The sequence below is a fragment of the Rhynchophorus ferrugineus genome, unplaced genomic scaffold (assembly GCF_030347505.1).
Source record: "Rhynchophorus ferrugineus isolate W39M unplaced genomic scaffold, kcgeb_rfMv2 rfM1, whole genome shotgun sequence".
NCBI classification, from domain to species: domain Eukaryota; kingdom Metazoa; phylum Arthropoda; class Insecta; order Coleoptera; family Curculionidae; genus Rhynchophorus; species Rhynchophorus ferrugineus.
Window position 1 is genome coordinate 28,623,580 of NW_027472580.1, and position 17,666 is coordinate 28,641,245.

Consider the following 17,666-nt stretch of genomic DNA (forward strand, 5'->3'; position numbering starts at 1 on the left):
TTTTCCATCAGCTTCTGTTGTCTAAACAATACACTTATTATGATCTTACCATGAGTGACCATTGGATATATTGGCCCTCTCCTGAAATATTCATATCTCAACTAAATACACATATTGAAATAATAAGTCTTCCTTAATTTTATTGTATCTATACCTTTAAAGCAATATCTTGAAGTTCTATTCGACCTCTTCGTGATTATCTTTACACCATTTAAATCTTACATTACCTAACGGTCTATGAATGGATGCTCTACATACCTCAAACAGCTGCATATTCCGAAGCTGTCTATGGATACTTTTCAGATTAACAGCTTCCTCTGAAATAATTTTATTAAGCTATGTTTATATTAAAAGCATTACTCACTGTTTTCAAAACATTTCATATATTTGATCTCTAATAGAGCTAATATCAATCTCATCTTAATTTCGTCATGCCCTTCGTATAAGGACGGTCTCTTTTCGGTGGATCCAAAAATTTTTTTTGGGATATTTCAATGACCGTGTCCATACTAATACTCAGCGCTGCCGCAAGACGCTAAAAATATTGTCAATACCGTAGCAACTTAATAATTAATAGTAAAAATGCTTACCTCTTAGTAACTGATTAGAAACGCTATCTGTTTATGTCTGGCTTCGGCATTTTGAATCAGAGTAATAATAAGCAGCCATTTAAAATGTATCAAAACAAGCAAAGCGTTCAGATAACGTTTGCCGGTTTATAACCATAGAATAACTAATACTGTTACAAGTTAAAAAGGGAAATTTATCTATTCTATCTATGATAATTAATATTTTGAAGAATTTTTTAGACGTTTAACAACCTGACGACTTTGGCAGGCCGATTCGCTTAGACAGCACTCTACCTCTTTTTAAATAGTATTAAATGAGAAGGAAAATATTGCCTGACTGTAAAACGATTTTACTTAATTTGCGACAGACACATATTGATGACGTGAGTTCACTGCTGTTTTGAATAGACTATACGTTAAATATAATACAAAATTATATATAAACTAGCTGACCAGGCAGACTTCGTACTGCATCAATCGATAAATAAAAGAACTATTAATTCGTAATTAATAAAAAAATTATATGATGTTTCATACTTAAAAAATAGAGTTTTCCTGAAATACTGGCTATTTATAAGGTTTCAATTCGATATTTACCAACATACAGTTATGATACAGTTTGTTAATCAATTTAAAGCTTTCTGATAAACTATATTTTTTGTTTTGCTTTGTGGTGCGCATTTGCAGTTTCGTCTTGTTGCAAAAAATCGTCTTGTTGTTAATTGGAGTGTCTTTACGTACAGCCACAAGTTAGATGATTTTAGGCAAGCATTTAGTTCATCAGCAGCAGTTGATCGGGGAATAACTGGAAGAGTCTGGCGAAAATCACCTGACAACAGAATCGTGACCCCACCACAAATTTTGGTTACCACGAAGATCTTTGAACGTTCTGTCCAGTGCCTCCACTGACCTCTTATGGGCCATTGTCCATTCATCCCAAACAGTCAATTGGCATACCCGTAGGATCTTGACCATTGCGTTATTTTTGGCGATATTGTAAATTGGTGTTTCGTTGATTTGCATGTTTAATGGTAATTTCAAGGCACAATGTGCAATTCGCTCCCCTCCTAGCAGAGTCGCAGCTATTCCAGATGAATCCAACGCCAGAGCTACATGTTTTCGCGATCTGAACCTCGCCAAAAAGCAATAAAATTAGGAACGTTTTTCCGGTTCCTCCGGGAGCATTAAGGAAACAAATTCCACCAGATTTACTGTTCACAGTTTCTATCAAAGTGTCGTACGCAATTCTTTGTTGTTTATTTAATTAGGGAACATTTGAACGAACTGTTTCGGCCAATGCTTCAACGTCGTATTGTTGTTCTCTTTTCAACTCGTGGTTTAATGCATCGTACATATGACGATTGGGTGCTGTCATTCCCAAACACGACAATACTTTATTTGCCAATAAACACATATCTTCTATCATGATCAATGTCTCATTGTAAATTTCTGCAGTTATTTGTAATGTAGGATTCAAGGTCTGACTCTGATTCAAAGACTCTCTCTGGTCATCAGTGCGGTTAGCACGTGAGGTAGCTCTTCGCACATTTGATTGAGTGCGACGACCAAAATCAGGTCGTCTTCTCCTCGGCATCGTAAATTTCAATTAATCAAAATGAGAAAAGTTCTCACGCACTTAGCAGTAAAGTGTCACTATCACAAAAAATCAACCAAAAAAAATAGCACATAATTTGAAATTTCACTATCACAAAGGATTACCGAAGTTAAGAAAGTTCTCGCGCACTCAACAAGATAGAAGGGTGTACTCTTTATCTGAGGTATCGATCGACATAGAAGATAGATCAACATATTAGTTGGTTTTCAAATGTCAAATATTATCATAGAATAAAGAAACTTACAAGCGCTTCTCCTATGTTAAAATTGGTTCTAAGTTACGCCCGGAATCCACGTGTGAGGGCGCTTACACATGCGCCGTATGACAGTTAGTTACGGTGGAAAATTTTAAAATGTATAGCAAAAAGTTTTAGCGGGAAATTAAAAAAAATTCTTTTAATTTTACTGAGAAAATAAAAAAATTAATTTTTTTTATTGATATACAATTACATTAATTTTCCTTGACCATAAAGACATTGATATAATCACAGAGATATGTCCACTACCCAAAATACGTAATCCACTGATATTATCTTCTCTCTAATATTTAAAACAAACATTAAAATAAGATAACATAACTATTAATGGTTAATGGTTGTGTTGTATTATTTTTTTGAATCAACTAAATTAACAACCTACCTAAATTGAGGTACATTTTATCAAATATGACAACTGCAGTTCGGTCTATACAGTCAAATTCCTGAACTAACGTCAAAAATTAGAAGTTACTACTCCAGCGACAAAAAGGAACCTTATTCAGTATCTGCATTAATGTTCTTCTAGAAGCCAAGCAGAATATCTTCGATAACAGTTTATATCATCTGCTACTGCATTTAATTAAGGATAAAGCCATTAGTTTTTCATACAAGCTGAAACGAAACTGTTGGGACAGGCTGAGTTATCTCTAAATATGAAGGCTCATATTTTCCTTGTCTTGCAGTAAATGTAAAGAATCTCAATAAATATTGCTTAATTATTTCAATGATATCAAAATACATACTATTTAAATTACCAGTAGGAATTACATCTTGTTTCAGTCATGGCTTTCCACATTTTGGTCTATAGTCTTCATCTTTAAAATGATTACAAACTTTCCTGGATATTCATAGGAGGTTTTATAAAAAAAAATAAAAAATTTAAATTTAAAATTTAAAAAGGTTTTCTTTTTATTTCACTAATAAATTAAAATACCCAGAATAATCTAAAGTAATTATCAAATATATATAAAAACACATACTGAAAAACTTAACGTAAATAAACAACAGAAATTATATCACCTAAAAATGCCCGTTAACTGCTTAGGTTAGAATTATTAATACCGAAGCCGAACGAGAGAGAAAAACATATATAGCTGTTGCATTTTTATTTAAATTTGGCCGCGTAACGGGGATTCCGAAAAGCTTAAACGTTGGACCCGATTTTTCCATATAACTTTCACTTCTAAATATCTTTATTCTATGAATATTATGGTAGCGGTTAGAAATTTAATTTGTGACCAAAATACATACTAGTTGGTTGTCAAATGTCAAATATCATGTTTGCGTTCAGAAATGTAATTTGTGACAAAACTTAAGATTTATCAATCTATATAAAAATAATATGATATATAATTAACAACTGTAGTTAAACTACATAAAAATAGTCTAATAGTTAACAATTGTTGTTAGATAAAATTAAGTTTACCCTTTTTTTATTTTTTTATATTAAGTATTTTTTACCTCCTGAGAATAAATATATAAAAATTCTAATTAGTTTAATTTTAAACTACTCTTTCTAATTGATTTTTGAACGATAGGGGATACATAAAAAGAAACAAAATTGTTGTTTTTCGGGCATTTTCATATTTATTCACCTTTTAAACCTTCCCTGGACTTCGACAAATAATTCAAGACCAAAATTATCCAAATCGGTCCAGCCGTTCTCGAGTTTTAGCGAGACTAACGAACAACGATTCATTTATATATATATGGATATTATATATATATATATATATATATATATATATATATATATATATATACATATATATATATATATATATATATATATATATACATATATATAAAATATTCAAAAATTAATTATATCTGGATATAAAACTTTAAGACCACAGCCGCAGTATAATAACACTAAACTGCTAATATTTTTACGACCCTTTTAGGATAAACCAAGACATACAATAAACACGGAAAATCTCTTAACCCTAATTTACATTTTTGTCGGCAGCCGACTATGGTTCACAACTTTTCAAAAACTTTCCTTTGGAAAAAGCTTCTCCTCTCTTTATCAATAACGGAGAGGAAAGCTCTAAGCTTGATCTATTAATAATATTTTAATCCTGGCTTATTTCTTCTTCAAACTTCTTTCACTCTAAATTGAATGTGTTCATTCGATCTGTAATTCTCATAATTATTTTATACAATGTTTTATTTTTCTCTTATTTTTGTTGAAATAATTTAATATTGAACGAACGTAAATATATTCAGCACACTGAGAATTAGTGCACACCTCCAGCAATATGTTGCCAAATCATGTAAAGATAATAATTTTTTGTCTGTTGTTCGGTATTACTGATGTAATAATGATTTCATTTGGTACTCTCTAGAAATTCGTACTACACCTCTGCTTATTTATTTTACTAGTTATCTAAATCAGAATTTATGACCATTTTTTTTTTGGATTTTCGTTTAATTTCAGTATCATACTGACGTGAAATGTTTTAATTGGATATGTCCTTGTAAAGAATATAACGGTGGCATGCATCTCAGTATTCCAGTTCTTATTTACTGCGTCACTTAAATCCGATGAATTCTAGATAGTTTGGGTTATTGAGAACATCGGTCGATTGCAACTTATAGCAATATATTTTTATTGATCATCATCATTCTGATACTATTAGTATTTCAGTTACTTCGAGCCTCACATATTCACAGAGATGAATTTGAATGATTTTTTGACAGAAAGATATTATTTTCTGCAATAAAGAGTTTTATCTCTCTTTTAACTCAATAAATTTAGTTCAAAGGTTTTCCAGTTTTTGTATTTCTTCTAAGGTATTTGTTTTAGTGATGACTCTTCGTACCAAGTATCTTACCACCTAACCATTTCTTCATGTTTGAAAACAGAGACAAATTACAGTAGGCTAAATCTGGAAAATATTCTACAAAGTGTCCCAAGAAAATGTAAGCATGACTTTGTTAGCCAACAGACACTATTTGGCCTTTTTTGGAGCTTTGGTTCCTTGGACTCTGGTGTTTTGCCAAAATAATTCTTAATCAGCACATAAAAATTGACAGGAGCTATCAGTGACTGGCAAACATAAACTAGTAGAGGCAGGTTGCTGAAGTTAATAAATACTTATCAAACTGCCTTCATATTTTGCTTTTACTTAATTTCAATAGTACTTGTTTTGCTCCTTTGAAGATATTCTTCAAGCTAGGCTTACATTGCTTCACTTATCACATATAGCATTGATTGGCAACTTCTGGCTTGAACTTCTTCAGGCTTGAACAGCGACAGATAAAGAAAAATTGTATTATTTTCATAAGGCAGCTTAATAAAATGCTTTCGTCTCTAGAATACTTCATTGAATTTAAAAAATCATTCTTTGGCATGCTTGTTGCTTTGCATCAAAGCATGGTCTAATATATATATATATATATATATATATATATATATATATATATATATATATATATATATATATATATATATGTAAATATATGTAAATGTTAAATTATTATTTGTATTAAATTTTAAATTAATAATTAAAACACTAATAAACAATTGTAATATGAACAATCAGAATGTCTATATTATAAAAACGTTTATGATATAATATATGACTTGTTCGTTGATGTGCAACAATAAAATACAACAACCTAACAGGGCTCCCATAAATACGAAATTATCCCTTTCCTCTCTGGTTTCCCTGTTTTTACCGTGCCTAATACGGACGCTCTTCGGCCGATTATTGTGTTTGGGGTTGTTTTTTTTATCGCATTATTTCACCGAAAAATTGCGGATAAAAATCCTTTTCTCCCTTTACCATTTCACGGTAAAATACCTGTGGATGTTTTTATCTACTCTCCGTATTTATCGAACTGAAAGCTGGAAGAATTTTTTAAATTTACACTTTTAAAGTTCAGGTTGGATTTTTTATGTTATATATGGTTTTAGGTTTTACAGGATTTTTCTAAATTTCAACACAAGTCTGTTTGACCGAAGACTTGTTTAATTAGACAATTATTTAAAAGTAATCTTACTCGCAAGGCTTCTCCATCAGATTTCTAATGATGGTTCAGTCGAAAAGTCAATTCGAATTCTTATCTAAGGAATTTCTATCTATCTAGTAATTTATCTAAAGCTCCATATTTTTTTTTTCATTTTGCGTTCCTGATCAAGTGCTATATGATATTATTTATTACTATTATATTTATATTTACTAAATATACTAAATAATATATACTAAATAGTATATTCGACGTAATACATTGCAAGATTTAGATTTGGTTCTCTCTTGATTGCTTTTTTGTCGCTGCATATGGTACGGTGTTGATATAACATAATCGGGGACAGACATAAAGTGTATATATAACGTAATGAATTAATAAATAAAATAAAATTAACAATTCAAATAGGAGGGTACAACAAACACAACCATAACGAAGTTAAGACTCTTTCCAGACAGAACACACTAACACTAGACTATATGTCTAGACTCTATGAAGATAATCGATTTCTGATAGAAACCCGAGGAGCCCTGTATTGTCTTCTGTTAGTTTTACAGCCTATACATGTTGTCCAGTATGTGGTAGATTGAAATAAGGGCAATAAGGGCTCGATGTCGTGAAGCGACCGTGTGAGGAACGACAGTGACCCTATCTCAGTCGATTTAGAGCTACGGCATAGTGACGCAGGAAGGGAAGACGAAGCAACGTGAATAGAGGTGAAAGAGCTTGTTATGGTTGACCTCCTAGGACCAATGACATTATACCTCATTATTGGTGAAACACGAAACTGTGGAGTTTGGTTGGGGAGGGGAGAGGAGGCTGCAGTTTAGTCGCACAATCCGCGCGCTCATTTCCCGGTATTCGAACGTGAAGGGTCCACAGTAAACTTGTCCTATAGTCATTCAGATAGAGGGTATGGATGATTAACAGTGATTCGGGGTAGTGGGTGCAACAAGCCAACTCCAGCCCTGGAAAGTAGATCAGGAATTATATGAGAGGTACGAGTGAAGTAGTCAGGGATAAGATAGCCTTGAGCATGTGGATAACTCCAAGTGGAGGTCAGACTAAAGGAAGATGGTAGTCTTCATATTCATATTCATATATTACATGTTAATTTAGGTATTTATGTTGAATTTAGTAAAAACTAGCTTTACAAAAATGTGTCATATGAGAACCAAGTTATATTTATTAAGAATATAATATAAAAAATCTATATGTAATCCTAAGGAAAACATGGGTGAGTACATTATAGATTCAACATTATATTTATAAAATTATTATATTATAATTATTATATTATGTTTAACAAAAGATATTTACCTTATATTTTTCTAGTTTAAAGTATCCAGCCTGCTTTTAAGATTACCATTAACATAAGTATTAACAGCGACTTTAACACTTTCTGACTTGACCTTTTTTTTAAACATTTTTAGAGCTTAAAAAATAGCCTGAATTGAGGTATAGCTACGTCTGGTTAAAAGAATGTTTTGAACTATGAGTTTGAGTTTTATAACTATGACAATTTGAAAACTTCAAACAATTTTGAACATTTGAAATTTGGCATGAGTTATCAGTCTTTAATTGTAAACAACAGACCTAAAATCAACAATAATTTTACTACTGATTTTGTAGATTCCTCAACATACCTAGTGGCAAAATAAATATCCTTGCACTATTGATTTCACTTATGAGAACTCAATCATTTCAAATGGGCTCAGTTGTTCACAATATATTTCGTTTCTCCTTTTCCAATATGTTTTTCATTCAAAAATAGCTTCAAGTTTAAAAAGAGTTCAAGATGAACCAACTTCTTTTATGCATACAGGCGAATTGCAATCTAGTTAAAATGCTTTATACCACCTAACATACAAGCCGCAGTCAATTATGATGTGAGATTCTCAAGAGCCATTTTCTACATGTTTTTATATGATCATCCTTTAGTATCAAAAATATTTTAACAATATATGAATTTCATATAATTCTCATAATATTTAAATAAATCAAATTAAACTCATTAAAATAACTGACGATATGCAAAGGAAGTGAAATGTATAAAAATATATAAATAAAAAATAAATAGTATAAAATAAAAAGTGTAATATATAAATATAAATAAAATATGTTTAAATTAAGTCAAGGACTTCTACATCACCGTCACCACCATCGTTTGAATCTGATCCGCATTCACTTAATTCCTCTTTACTCTTTTTGATATCGAGTTGAATCTTTTTATAACCTTCTATTTTCATTTCATGTATTTCATCGCAAGCTTGTTTCCATTGTTCCTTGAAATATCTCTTAGCATACTGGGCTTCCTCAAATCCTTTTTCCAAATTCTTTAATTCCTGTAACAAATTGGAGGTCTGTTCCTTGGTCAACGACGTTTTTTCGAGGTTCTGTAATGTTTCTCGTTGGTCTGCCACCAGTTTCTTAAGGTATTCGTTATCTCTTTGAGTTTTGCTCAGTATTTCTATTACGTCTTTTATGTCAGCCTCATTGTATTTATTCCAATTCTCGGAAAAAATTTCTGAAAAAATGTTTGCACTGTTTCTACTTCTGATTAAGTATTTTTCCGTCTTGATGCTATCGGCTTTCTTTTGTAAATCATCTTGCACAAGTTGACATTTGTTTATTTGGTTCTGTAGTTTGTCTTCCAGTACCTTTTTCTTCTGCGTCCATTGAGATTGAATTTTCTCAATTTCCTCATTTTTTAATTTCTCCAGCTCGTTTTTGAAAGCGAGTTGTTGAGATTTTTTCCAGGACTCAATATCCATTATCTCATTGATGCTGAGAATTTCGTCCACTATAGGTGGACCGAGATGAAAATTATTATCATTATAATCCAAATTGACTTGTTCCAGTTTTAGAGTGACTTGTAGCCGAGCTAAATTCTGAAATGTTCTAATAGCTTTAATATCAGCACTATATCTAAAATATTGATAGGTATTAATTTATGCAGTAATTTGTTGTTATATAATAGTATACTTGTATATCAGGGAACTATCTTCAAAGAATTTGGTAACGTCAAACTCATATTCCTCACTCAGTAATTTTTCTCGCTCATCGGTCAGTAACAACTTTGGCGGCCAAGCGTTTAAAATATTTTCTACTTGATTATCCGTGGACACATAGCTGATTTTGGCACCAATATTTTTCAAATCTGTTGTTATGCCCGTCTAAAATATCTGAATAAGAAAAAAATATCTGGAATTGTATAAAAATACCTCATTATCAATTTGATTCAAAATACTAATACAATTAGAAGCTCTAGGATGCAGAAATTTAAAAATTACTGTCTTTTCTTTAGGTGATATTCTCCATATAAAATTATGCAACGAAATATGCAAGATATACCGAACATAATTTCCGGATACGTTATATTTTTTTGTTGCTTTTGGTGACAGTGGAATATTCTTGATTATTGTTTCTGCTGACTTTGTAACGACAACATCGCTGGGTGCAGAGGTCATAATATTGACCTCACTCATAATCTTGATATCAGAAGGTATTTCTGTATTAAAATGATACCCTTCATCGCCAGCACCTCGGCCTATTGGACTCTTTTCCAAACTGGAAGTTATTATTTTCTTGGACAATTTTTCATTTGCTCTAATTCAAGAAAAAAATATATATAACACAATAAGAGTAAATTTATTTATCTTCATACCTATCACTAGTGCTTTTCCTGACCCAAGTCGCAATTTGGATATACGGCGAAGCATCATCTCCACCGAATGGAACAACATCATTCGGAGGTGGTAACTTAAAAAAACACTTCATCTCCTTTTCCTTAAAAGCTACCTCGCCTAGTTCGATTTCAGTTAAACCCAGATAGTCATGGCTATGGTACAAGATGATACTGATCCGTTCCGAACGGAAGAAGTCGAACAGCATTTGTTCATTGGATAGAATTCTCACAACCACTTTTTCATTCACAGAAATCGTATCCTGCAGTAGTTTGAAAAACGGTTTGGTTTTTATGGTAACCCCGAAGATTTTAAATGTTAAATGATATTTTTCAGGGCTTTGTCTACAAAAAAGTAATAAATTATTCCAAACACTAATTACAAATGTATTGTTCGGTGCAATAATAATTTTATATTACAAAATTTTCGGATTATATTACACTGATATTTCCATCAGGTAATTGGGTTTCTTGTAGTAATAAAGTCTCTATTGTTTTAAAGAAATAAAAAGTACCATAGCTTAAAGCCTCTTAGAATGTAATACAAAATGTATATGTTAGTATATACATATTATTTGTCTTGTTTATAGATACCTAAGAAAATAACTTCATTTTAAAATACTAGGTCTATAAATTTAAAAAAGTCTACAACAGATTATGTTACTTTGTTTTTAAGAGCGTTCATGATAGCCAAAAAAATGTTGAAGACGAGGACTTAGAGGTATTACTCGATGATGATCCGTGTAAAACAAAGAATAATATGCAGAATTGTTGGAACTAACACAAGAAAACATTTTCAGATGCTCCATCAACATGGGAATGATCCAAAAGTTCGGATATTTTGTGCCAAATGAATTAAAGCGACGAGACATTGAAAGACGTTTGGTCATGTATGAAATGCTGCTTCAGTCGCAAAATCGGAAAGGTTTTTTTGTATCGTATTGTTAGTGGTGATGAAAAGTGAATCCATTACTATATTATAAAGTAAAAAAAAATATGGGAACCACCTTGTCATGCATCGACATCAATAATAAAGCCGAATATCCATGGCTTCAAGCTCATGCTCTGTATTTGGTGGAATAAGCTTTGTGGTGGTGTACTATGAGCTGCAAAACTAAAACTAATGAAACTACCAATGGGGATCTGCACTGTACTAAAGACGGTCGGAGTACGAGCAAAAACACAATAATGTTATTCTTCAGAATGACAACAAATATACGCTATTTTATATTAAAAAAAATTAATTTATTGGAGCAGCAATGGGCTGACTGTATCCCGACAGAACATTTCTTTAAACATTGATTTTAGTCCTATTTTTCTTATTTATTCCTATTTATTCTGTAAACTATTATGCTTTGCTTCTTTTATAATATCTTTGTTCTCAGAAATGTATTACGTATTGATAATAACTAATACTTAAAGGTAAATGTAAGTGTTAATTAAGTGTCTATTAATAAGTGTATATGGTAAATATTTAATTTAAAATAAGTCCTGTATTATCCATCAACATTATGCAATATAATTAATTATTCGAACAAAAGTAGTAAAAATAGTACAACATCTCAATTAACTTTTTTATGGGTATTAAATCACTAAATTATTATATTTACCGAAAAACTAAAAGTTCTGGAAGTAGAGCATCAAGATTCCTCGCTTCTTTCACTAGAAGGTTTAAGGAGAATGATTCGTGATCGTCGTCTTCACCAATTTGTATGTAACCATCCTCTAGATATCGTAGTGGAAACTCTGATGAAAATTCACTATCTTCGGTAACGGAATTTGCTTCCTCTTCTGATATTAACGGCATATCGTCGGTTGATTCATCTTCATGATCATTCAACAAATGGTCCCTAATACTGAGTCCTAAATTTATTTCTGGGTGGTATTTCTTCTTATCTGCTTGACATCCTATTAACTTCAACCTATATAAGAGGATAACAATTACGATGGTATGAATTGTTTCGTAACAATTAAAAAGTAATATAAAAAATACATATCCTTGAGAGAATTCATAATGTGAGTCGCTTAACAGTCGGTCAAAAAAACTGATAATATGCAAATCCATCATCAAGCCAATTTGGGCATAGGGCATTCAACTATGGAGCACAGCCAACAACTGCAAAATTTAAATATTGAAGAAGTTCTAGAGCAGGGCTTTAAGAAACATACTCCATATTTGTCCAATTATGAACCACAACAGATTGATCTGGATCTCGGTAAGCGAGCATTAAGGCAGGAGATAATACAGTATAGCATAGAGCATCAGAGGAGACACGCGCAATATACAAACAACTGACATTGGCGAATATTAGTGGAATAGAAAGGCAACAGCACGTGAGGCTCATGGAATTCGGCATCCCCAGTCCCAGCAACAGATACACGTAGAGAGTTGGGAACTGCGCCCACAGATCAATGCTGTCTCATTACAAAAAAATACAATGAACAATCTATTTAGAAGATGCACAAAGGTAGTTTATTATTCTGACACAGAGAAGAATTAAATTGTATTAGCAAAATATCATTACATAGAATTTCGCAAAAAGAGCTATGTTATGTTGAGATGTTAAGACGAAATAAAATACCTTCATGCTCTGTCACACTATCATCCATTCCAAAAAAGTATCCGTTCAAAATTCTTTAATTTATAGGGCCTTCATCACATCAAAACCAATTTTTAATAACTTAATCATCTAAAAAGACCCACAGCTTAAGAAATACAAATCATAAAAATCTTCTAATTGAACAGCAGGATCCAGTGCTCACTCAGCCTGTATAATAAGAGATATACGACCGAAAAAGGTTGCCTAGTAGGGAACGTTACTTCAAGGAACAACTGATGCAATTAGAAGGCTATCAAAGAAACAAAACTTAAACTAAACCGGAAGATGTATCAACCCCAAAGCTAAAAGGGATTCGCTGAAGAGGTTTGACTCACCGTGAATGTGAGAAGGTGTACATAGAAGAACTTTGAGGAAAACATCTAGAACGTTTTGAGTTTTGAGCATCAAAATTATCTCAACAAATAGGACTATAAGAGCAGCTGTTACCATCCTCCGATTTTTTTATAACTCAGCAGACCATAAAAAGTAGGATCCTTATCGGTTAATCACTCAGCCATGATTGCTTAAATAAGATAATCTGATTAGGTAGTTTCCAGCTCTGAAGATGCCACATATAATTAATAAAATATTATATACTATATATAATTACAAAACCTAGACTAGTTTTATCCAATAAACGTTGCTGCAATCCGAAAGTCAATAGGTTAAATAAAACTAAATTGTGTTTTTATTTGAAAGGGGAAAGTATTAGCGACAACTAAGAACTTAAGAAAATAAAAGAAAATTTAATAAAGCAATAAACGAACTGAAAGAATTGATTCAAATTCAAAGGCATTTAGGAATACTATTAAAATAAATGAAAATAATTGGTCTAGAAGCAATAAAGAAATGGCCAACATCTTCTCAGATTATTCAAAAAACGCCATTCCCGTCTGAGCTATCTAACGATGGCGAAATTGAAATTACTAGCTTCCTAAATTCGCCATTTCAAATGGATTTACCACATAAAAAAGTCACCGTCAAAGAAGCTCAACAAATAATTATCAGAGAGATTAAATATAAAAAAACAGCTGAATATGATCTAATAACTAGAAAAATATTAAAGAAACTATCAGAGAAGGGGGTAAAATTACTAACATTCATATTTAGTTCTATATTACGAAATAATTATATTTCTAGCGTTCCTAGGAAAGTATAGCTCAAATAATAATGATTCTCAAACCAGGAAAAACACCAGAAGATGCCACCTCCCACCGGCCGATAAGTTTATTATCGATAATCTCAAAAGTTTTTAAGAAACTGTACATAAAGAGACTCAATTGTATAATAGAAGAAAGAAAAATCATTCCAGAACACCAATTAGGGTTTCGCAATAAGCATGAAACAATTGAATAAGTGCATAGACTTGCTAGCAAAATAACTATAGACTCAAACGGCAAAAGATATTGTTCAACTACGTTCCTAGACATATCTCAGGCCTTTGATAAAGTATGGCATGCGGGATTGCAAGTTAAATTAAAGAAATCGCCCTAATCCGTATTATGAGCTTCTAAAATATTAGCTCACAGATCGTCACTTTACAGTAAAACAAGGCGATGAACAAACCGAATTACACGCAATATATTCAGGAGTTCCGCGAGGTAGAGTACTAGGTCCAGTACTATATCTTCTATACACAGCAGATCTACCTACAACAAAAATAACTACTGTGACGACATACGCAGACGACACGGCAATCTTACCCTCTCATGAATATCCAGCCATAGCATCAATTAACCTACAAACACACCTAAATAATAAATAAATATAAAAGCCAACGAAACAAAATCCAGTTATATAAATTTTACATTGCGAAGAAGAATATGTCTACCAGTCTATATAAATAATTGTCAATAAAGCAGAGGATGCCAAATATCTTGGTATGCACCTAGATCGATGCCTAACTTGGAAAAAGCACATACTCGTCAAACGGAAACAACTTGGACTTAAACTCTACCAAATGTATTGGCCTATCGGGCGCAAATCCAAGTTATCATTAGATAACAAGATATTATTGTATAAATCTATACTAAAGCCTATTTGGTTATATGGAAACCAACTTTGGGAAATCGCTAGCAAGTCTAATATAAATCCATCATACAACCAATAGCGAGTGTAATTCAACGTGTTTGTGTGAAGTATTTCGAGAGAGTGTCAGTGCATCCCAATATATCAACGGATTAGCGAGTAACCAGCTAAATATGCGAAGTGACAGTGTAGTGCGTAGACTAAAGCGTTTAACGCCATCCGATCTGACTATTGGACATCTATAGACTTTAGAATAAGCTTTAAAATAAAACTAAAATAAGACTAATAAGAATTAAAATAGTATTTTATACAGGAGATAACTTAATGAAGTGATTGAAATATTAATATTATTGCCCTCTGTGGAACTACTAAGAGTAATAAAAAAAATTGAAAGGCCCATAAATGTCGTTAGATATGGAACATAACATCATCAAATGTGCGTCGTGACTTCTTACGGAAGCACTGGAATCGGTCGATTGAGGCTTATTAAAACATTTTTTACGAATTAAAAATCCCACAACAAAAATCTTACCAGTAACCTCAACGAAATGAGAGTTGAATGAAATGGATGAAAGGAGAATGTTGTGTGTAGCACATAGCCGCTGTCTTACTGAAACTACATGTCTACGTCCATATCATTCAATTTGCACCAGAAGAAATACAAAATAAATATATTATAATACAAAATAATTACAAATATTGGTATTATCTTGTAGTAAAATTAATCTTATAATATTGTTTAATTACCATTTAAAATTAACCGGCTTTTTGGCATCATGGAGGGATACGACCTGAGCACTTCTCAAGCTCATTAAAACGAATCCAATGCGTTCACGGCGGTTTTGTGGATCAACACATAAGCACTCAACGCGAAGGGGTTGATTACTGCTGCGCAACTTTCTTAAATCTTTCTTGTCCGATTCCCATATCAACTCAGTGTTGAAAGAAACTGTATCTTCAGGCATTATTTTATCCGATTCTAATCAGAGATTTCTATTAGTAAGCAACGCATTTATATTTACAAAGATATGGCATTACAACCTTCAATTTCTCACTCTTTCTTACTTTTCAACAACGTAAGGTAAACAAACGAAAGCAAAAAACTTTTTATATTTATTATAAATATACGCGCGTTAACTGGTGAAATATATGTTTAAAATTATGTTTAAATATAAGAAAATCAATGTTTAGTAACAATCTTTCAATCGCATAATTTTAAAACAATTTTAATGCAACAGAAAATTGCTCTGATGACTAGGTAGGCAACTTAATATTCTTTTAATAAATTATGGCAGTCCAGATGTTTGAAATTTTGATTGTTGTTTTAGGACAAAACGACTTTTTAATATTAATGAAAATCTGGTCTCAAAAACCTACCGAACATAAAGAATAAGAATAAAAATTATATGAGAGATAAAAAAAGTTTATGCCAAAGAAAATATGGCTATTAATATTTTAACAACTATATTTCTCTGAAAAATTATTATATGAAAAAATAATAAACTTGGAAAGAAACGGCAAGATTTTTTAAAGGTTTCCAGATTATAACATAGAAAACGGAGTTCTTAAAATATGTACGCAAAATCACTTTATCTTTCCCCAATTTCAGTTTATATAATAGGATCTATTCTTGGATTTTATTCAATTTTAATATATATCGAAAGTTACATTTCCTATCTAACAGCAGTTAACCTAGATTTTAGTTTTAATCTTCTTAACCTAGTTTGTACTTAGATAAAAAAAATAAAAATCAAAAAGCAGAAATGATAGTAAAGACCATAGCAAACAAGGAAGCAAGTCAACTATGAGAAACCCAAAAAATATATAAACCCATTTAGCGTTAAAATAAATATGAATGTATAAATATTATATAAGAAAAAAACCGTCTATAAGGTTTTAATTATCTCCTAGCTTTTTCCTTTTTTATTATTAAAACGTTTTTACCTAGAATTCTTCCATTAAAATTAGCTTCAATATGCACTGGGTACTTTATAAACTCCATGCCTCTACCATCACCCACTGACAACACTACATTGACAAATTTGCCAGTAAGCTGGTTCATAGCTGATCAAAAATTATATTCACGTTAAAAAAATACTAAATTGTAAAAAAAATTACTTGTTCTTGCATCAATAAATGTCATTATAAAATTGACAGATCGAAAAATTATTGTTACATATATATATCGGCATATTTTGAAGGATAAGGCTGTTATCTGCTGGTAAATAATTTGTTGATATGACATACGAACATACTTGGATACGATTTCCAAAATTCATCTAAACCGTTTACTAGAAGAGGAAACTAAAAAATAGTATCAAAAAATATTTATATTACAGGAGGGATACAATTACATTAATGAAATTTTTATTACGAAACCTATTTTTAATTTGTATATATTTTTATGGATACTTTTTAGGCCCTATCCCTATTTTATGTAGCCATGCAACATTTTTCGTTTTTACCTTTTGTTTCCTAGCATCTGGAAAGTGGCTCAAACATTAATGATTCTTACACCAGGGAAATCATCTCCTATCAGCCTATAAGTTTATTATCGATATTCTCAGAAGTTTTTGAAGAACTATACATAAAAAGCTCAATTGTATAATAAAGAAAACAAGGATCATTCCAGAACGCCAATTTGGGTTTCGCAATAAGCATGAAACAAGAGAACAAGTGGATAGACTTGTTAACAAAATAAATATGGATTTAAACGCCAAAAGATATGTTATTGTTCTGCTGCATTCCTAGACATATCTCAGGCCTTTGATAAAGTATGGCATACGGAATTGCAGATGAAATTACAGGAACTTCTCACAGATCGTCATATTACTGTAAAACAAGGCGTTGAACATACCGAATTACATGCAACATATTTAGTAGTTCTGCAACGTAGTGTACTGGATCCAGTACTATATGTTCTGTACACAGCCGATTT

The 17,666-nt window shown here is 31.6% G+C and overlaps 2 protein-coding genes across 2 annotated transcripts in view; one reads left to right on the plus strand and one right to left on the minus strand.

Annotated features, from left to right (window-relative positions):
• The window catches only part of LOC143206636 (monocarboxylate transporter 2), a 441,132-nt gene that overhangs the window by 378,620 nt on the left and 44,846 nt on the right, over positions 1 to 17,666 (plus strand). The gene's annotated exons all lie outside the window — the stretch shown is intronic.
• Positions 8,496 to 16,849, minus strand: LOC143206635 (uncharacterized). Its single transcript, XM_076419250.1, has 7 exons — positions 16,673 to 16,849; positions 15,476 to 15,707; positions 11,711 to 12,022; positions 10,083 to 10,445; positions 9,640 to 10,024; positions 9,401 to 9,591; positions 8,496 to 9,343 (listed from the first exon to the last, which is right to left on the minus strand). The coding sequence occupies exons 1-7, from the start codon at positions 16,788 to 16,790 to the stop codon at positions 8,539 to 8,541; spliced, it is 2,406 nt and encodes an 801-aa protein (XP_076275365.1). The 5' UTR covers positions 16,791 to 16,849; the 3' UTR covers positions 8,496 to 8,538.

What these genes read in the sequence shown, in the direction of transcription:
- LOC143206635 (XM_076419250.1), bottom strand. Translation starts at nt 16,790, where the DNA reads ATGAACCAGCTTACTGGCAAATTTGTCAATGTAGTGTTGTCAGTGGGT. An exon ending in AAGCCGGTTAATTTTAAATG is followed by an intron (nt 12,023 to 15,475) that starts GTAATTAAACAA and finishes CCTCTTATATAG; the next exon opens with GTTGAAGTTAATAGGATGTC. An exon ending in AGGAAAAGCACTAGTGATAG is followed by an intron (nt 10,025 to 10,082) that starts GTATGAAGATAA and finishes TTCTTGAATTAG; the next exon opens with AGCAAATGAAAAATTGTCCA.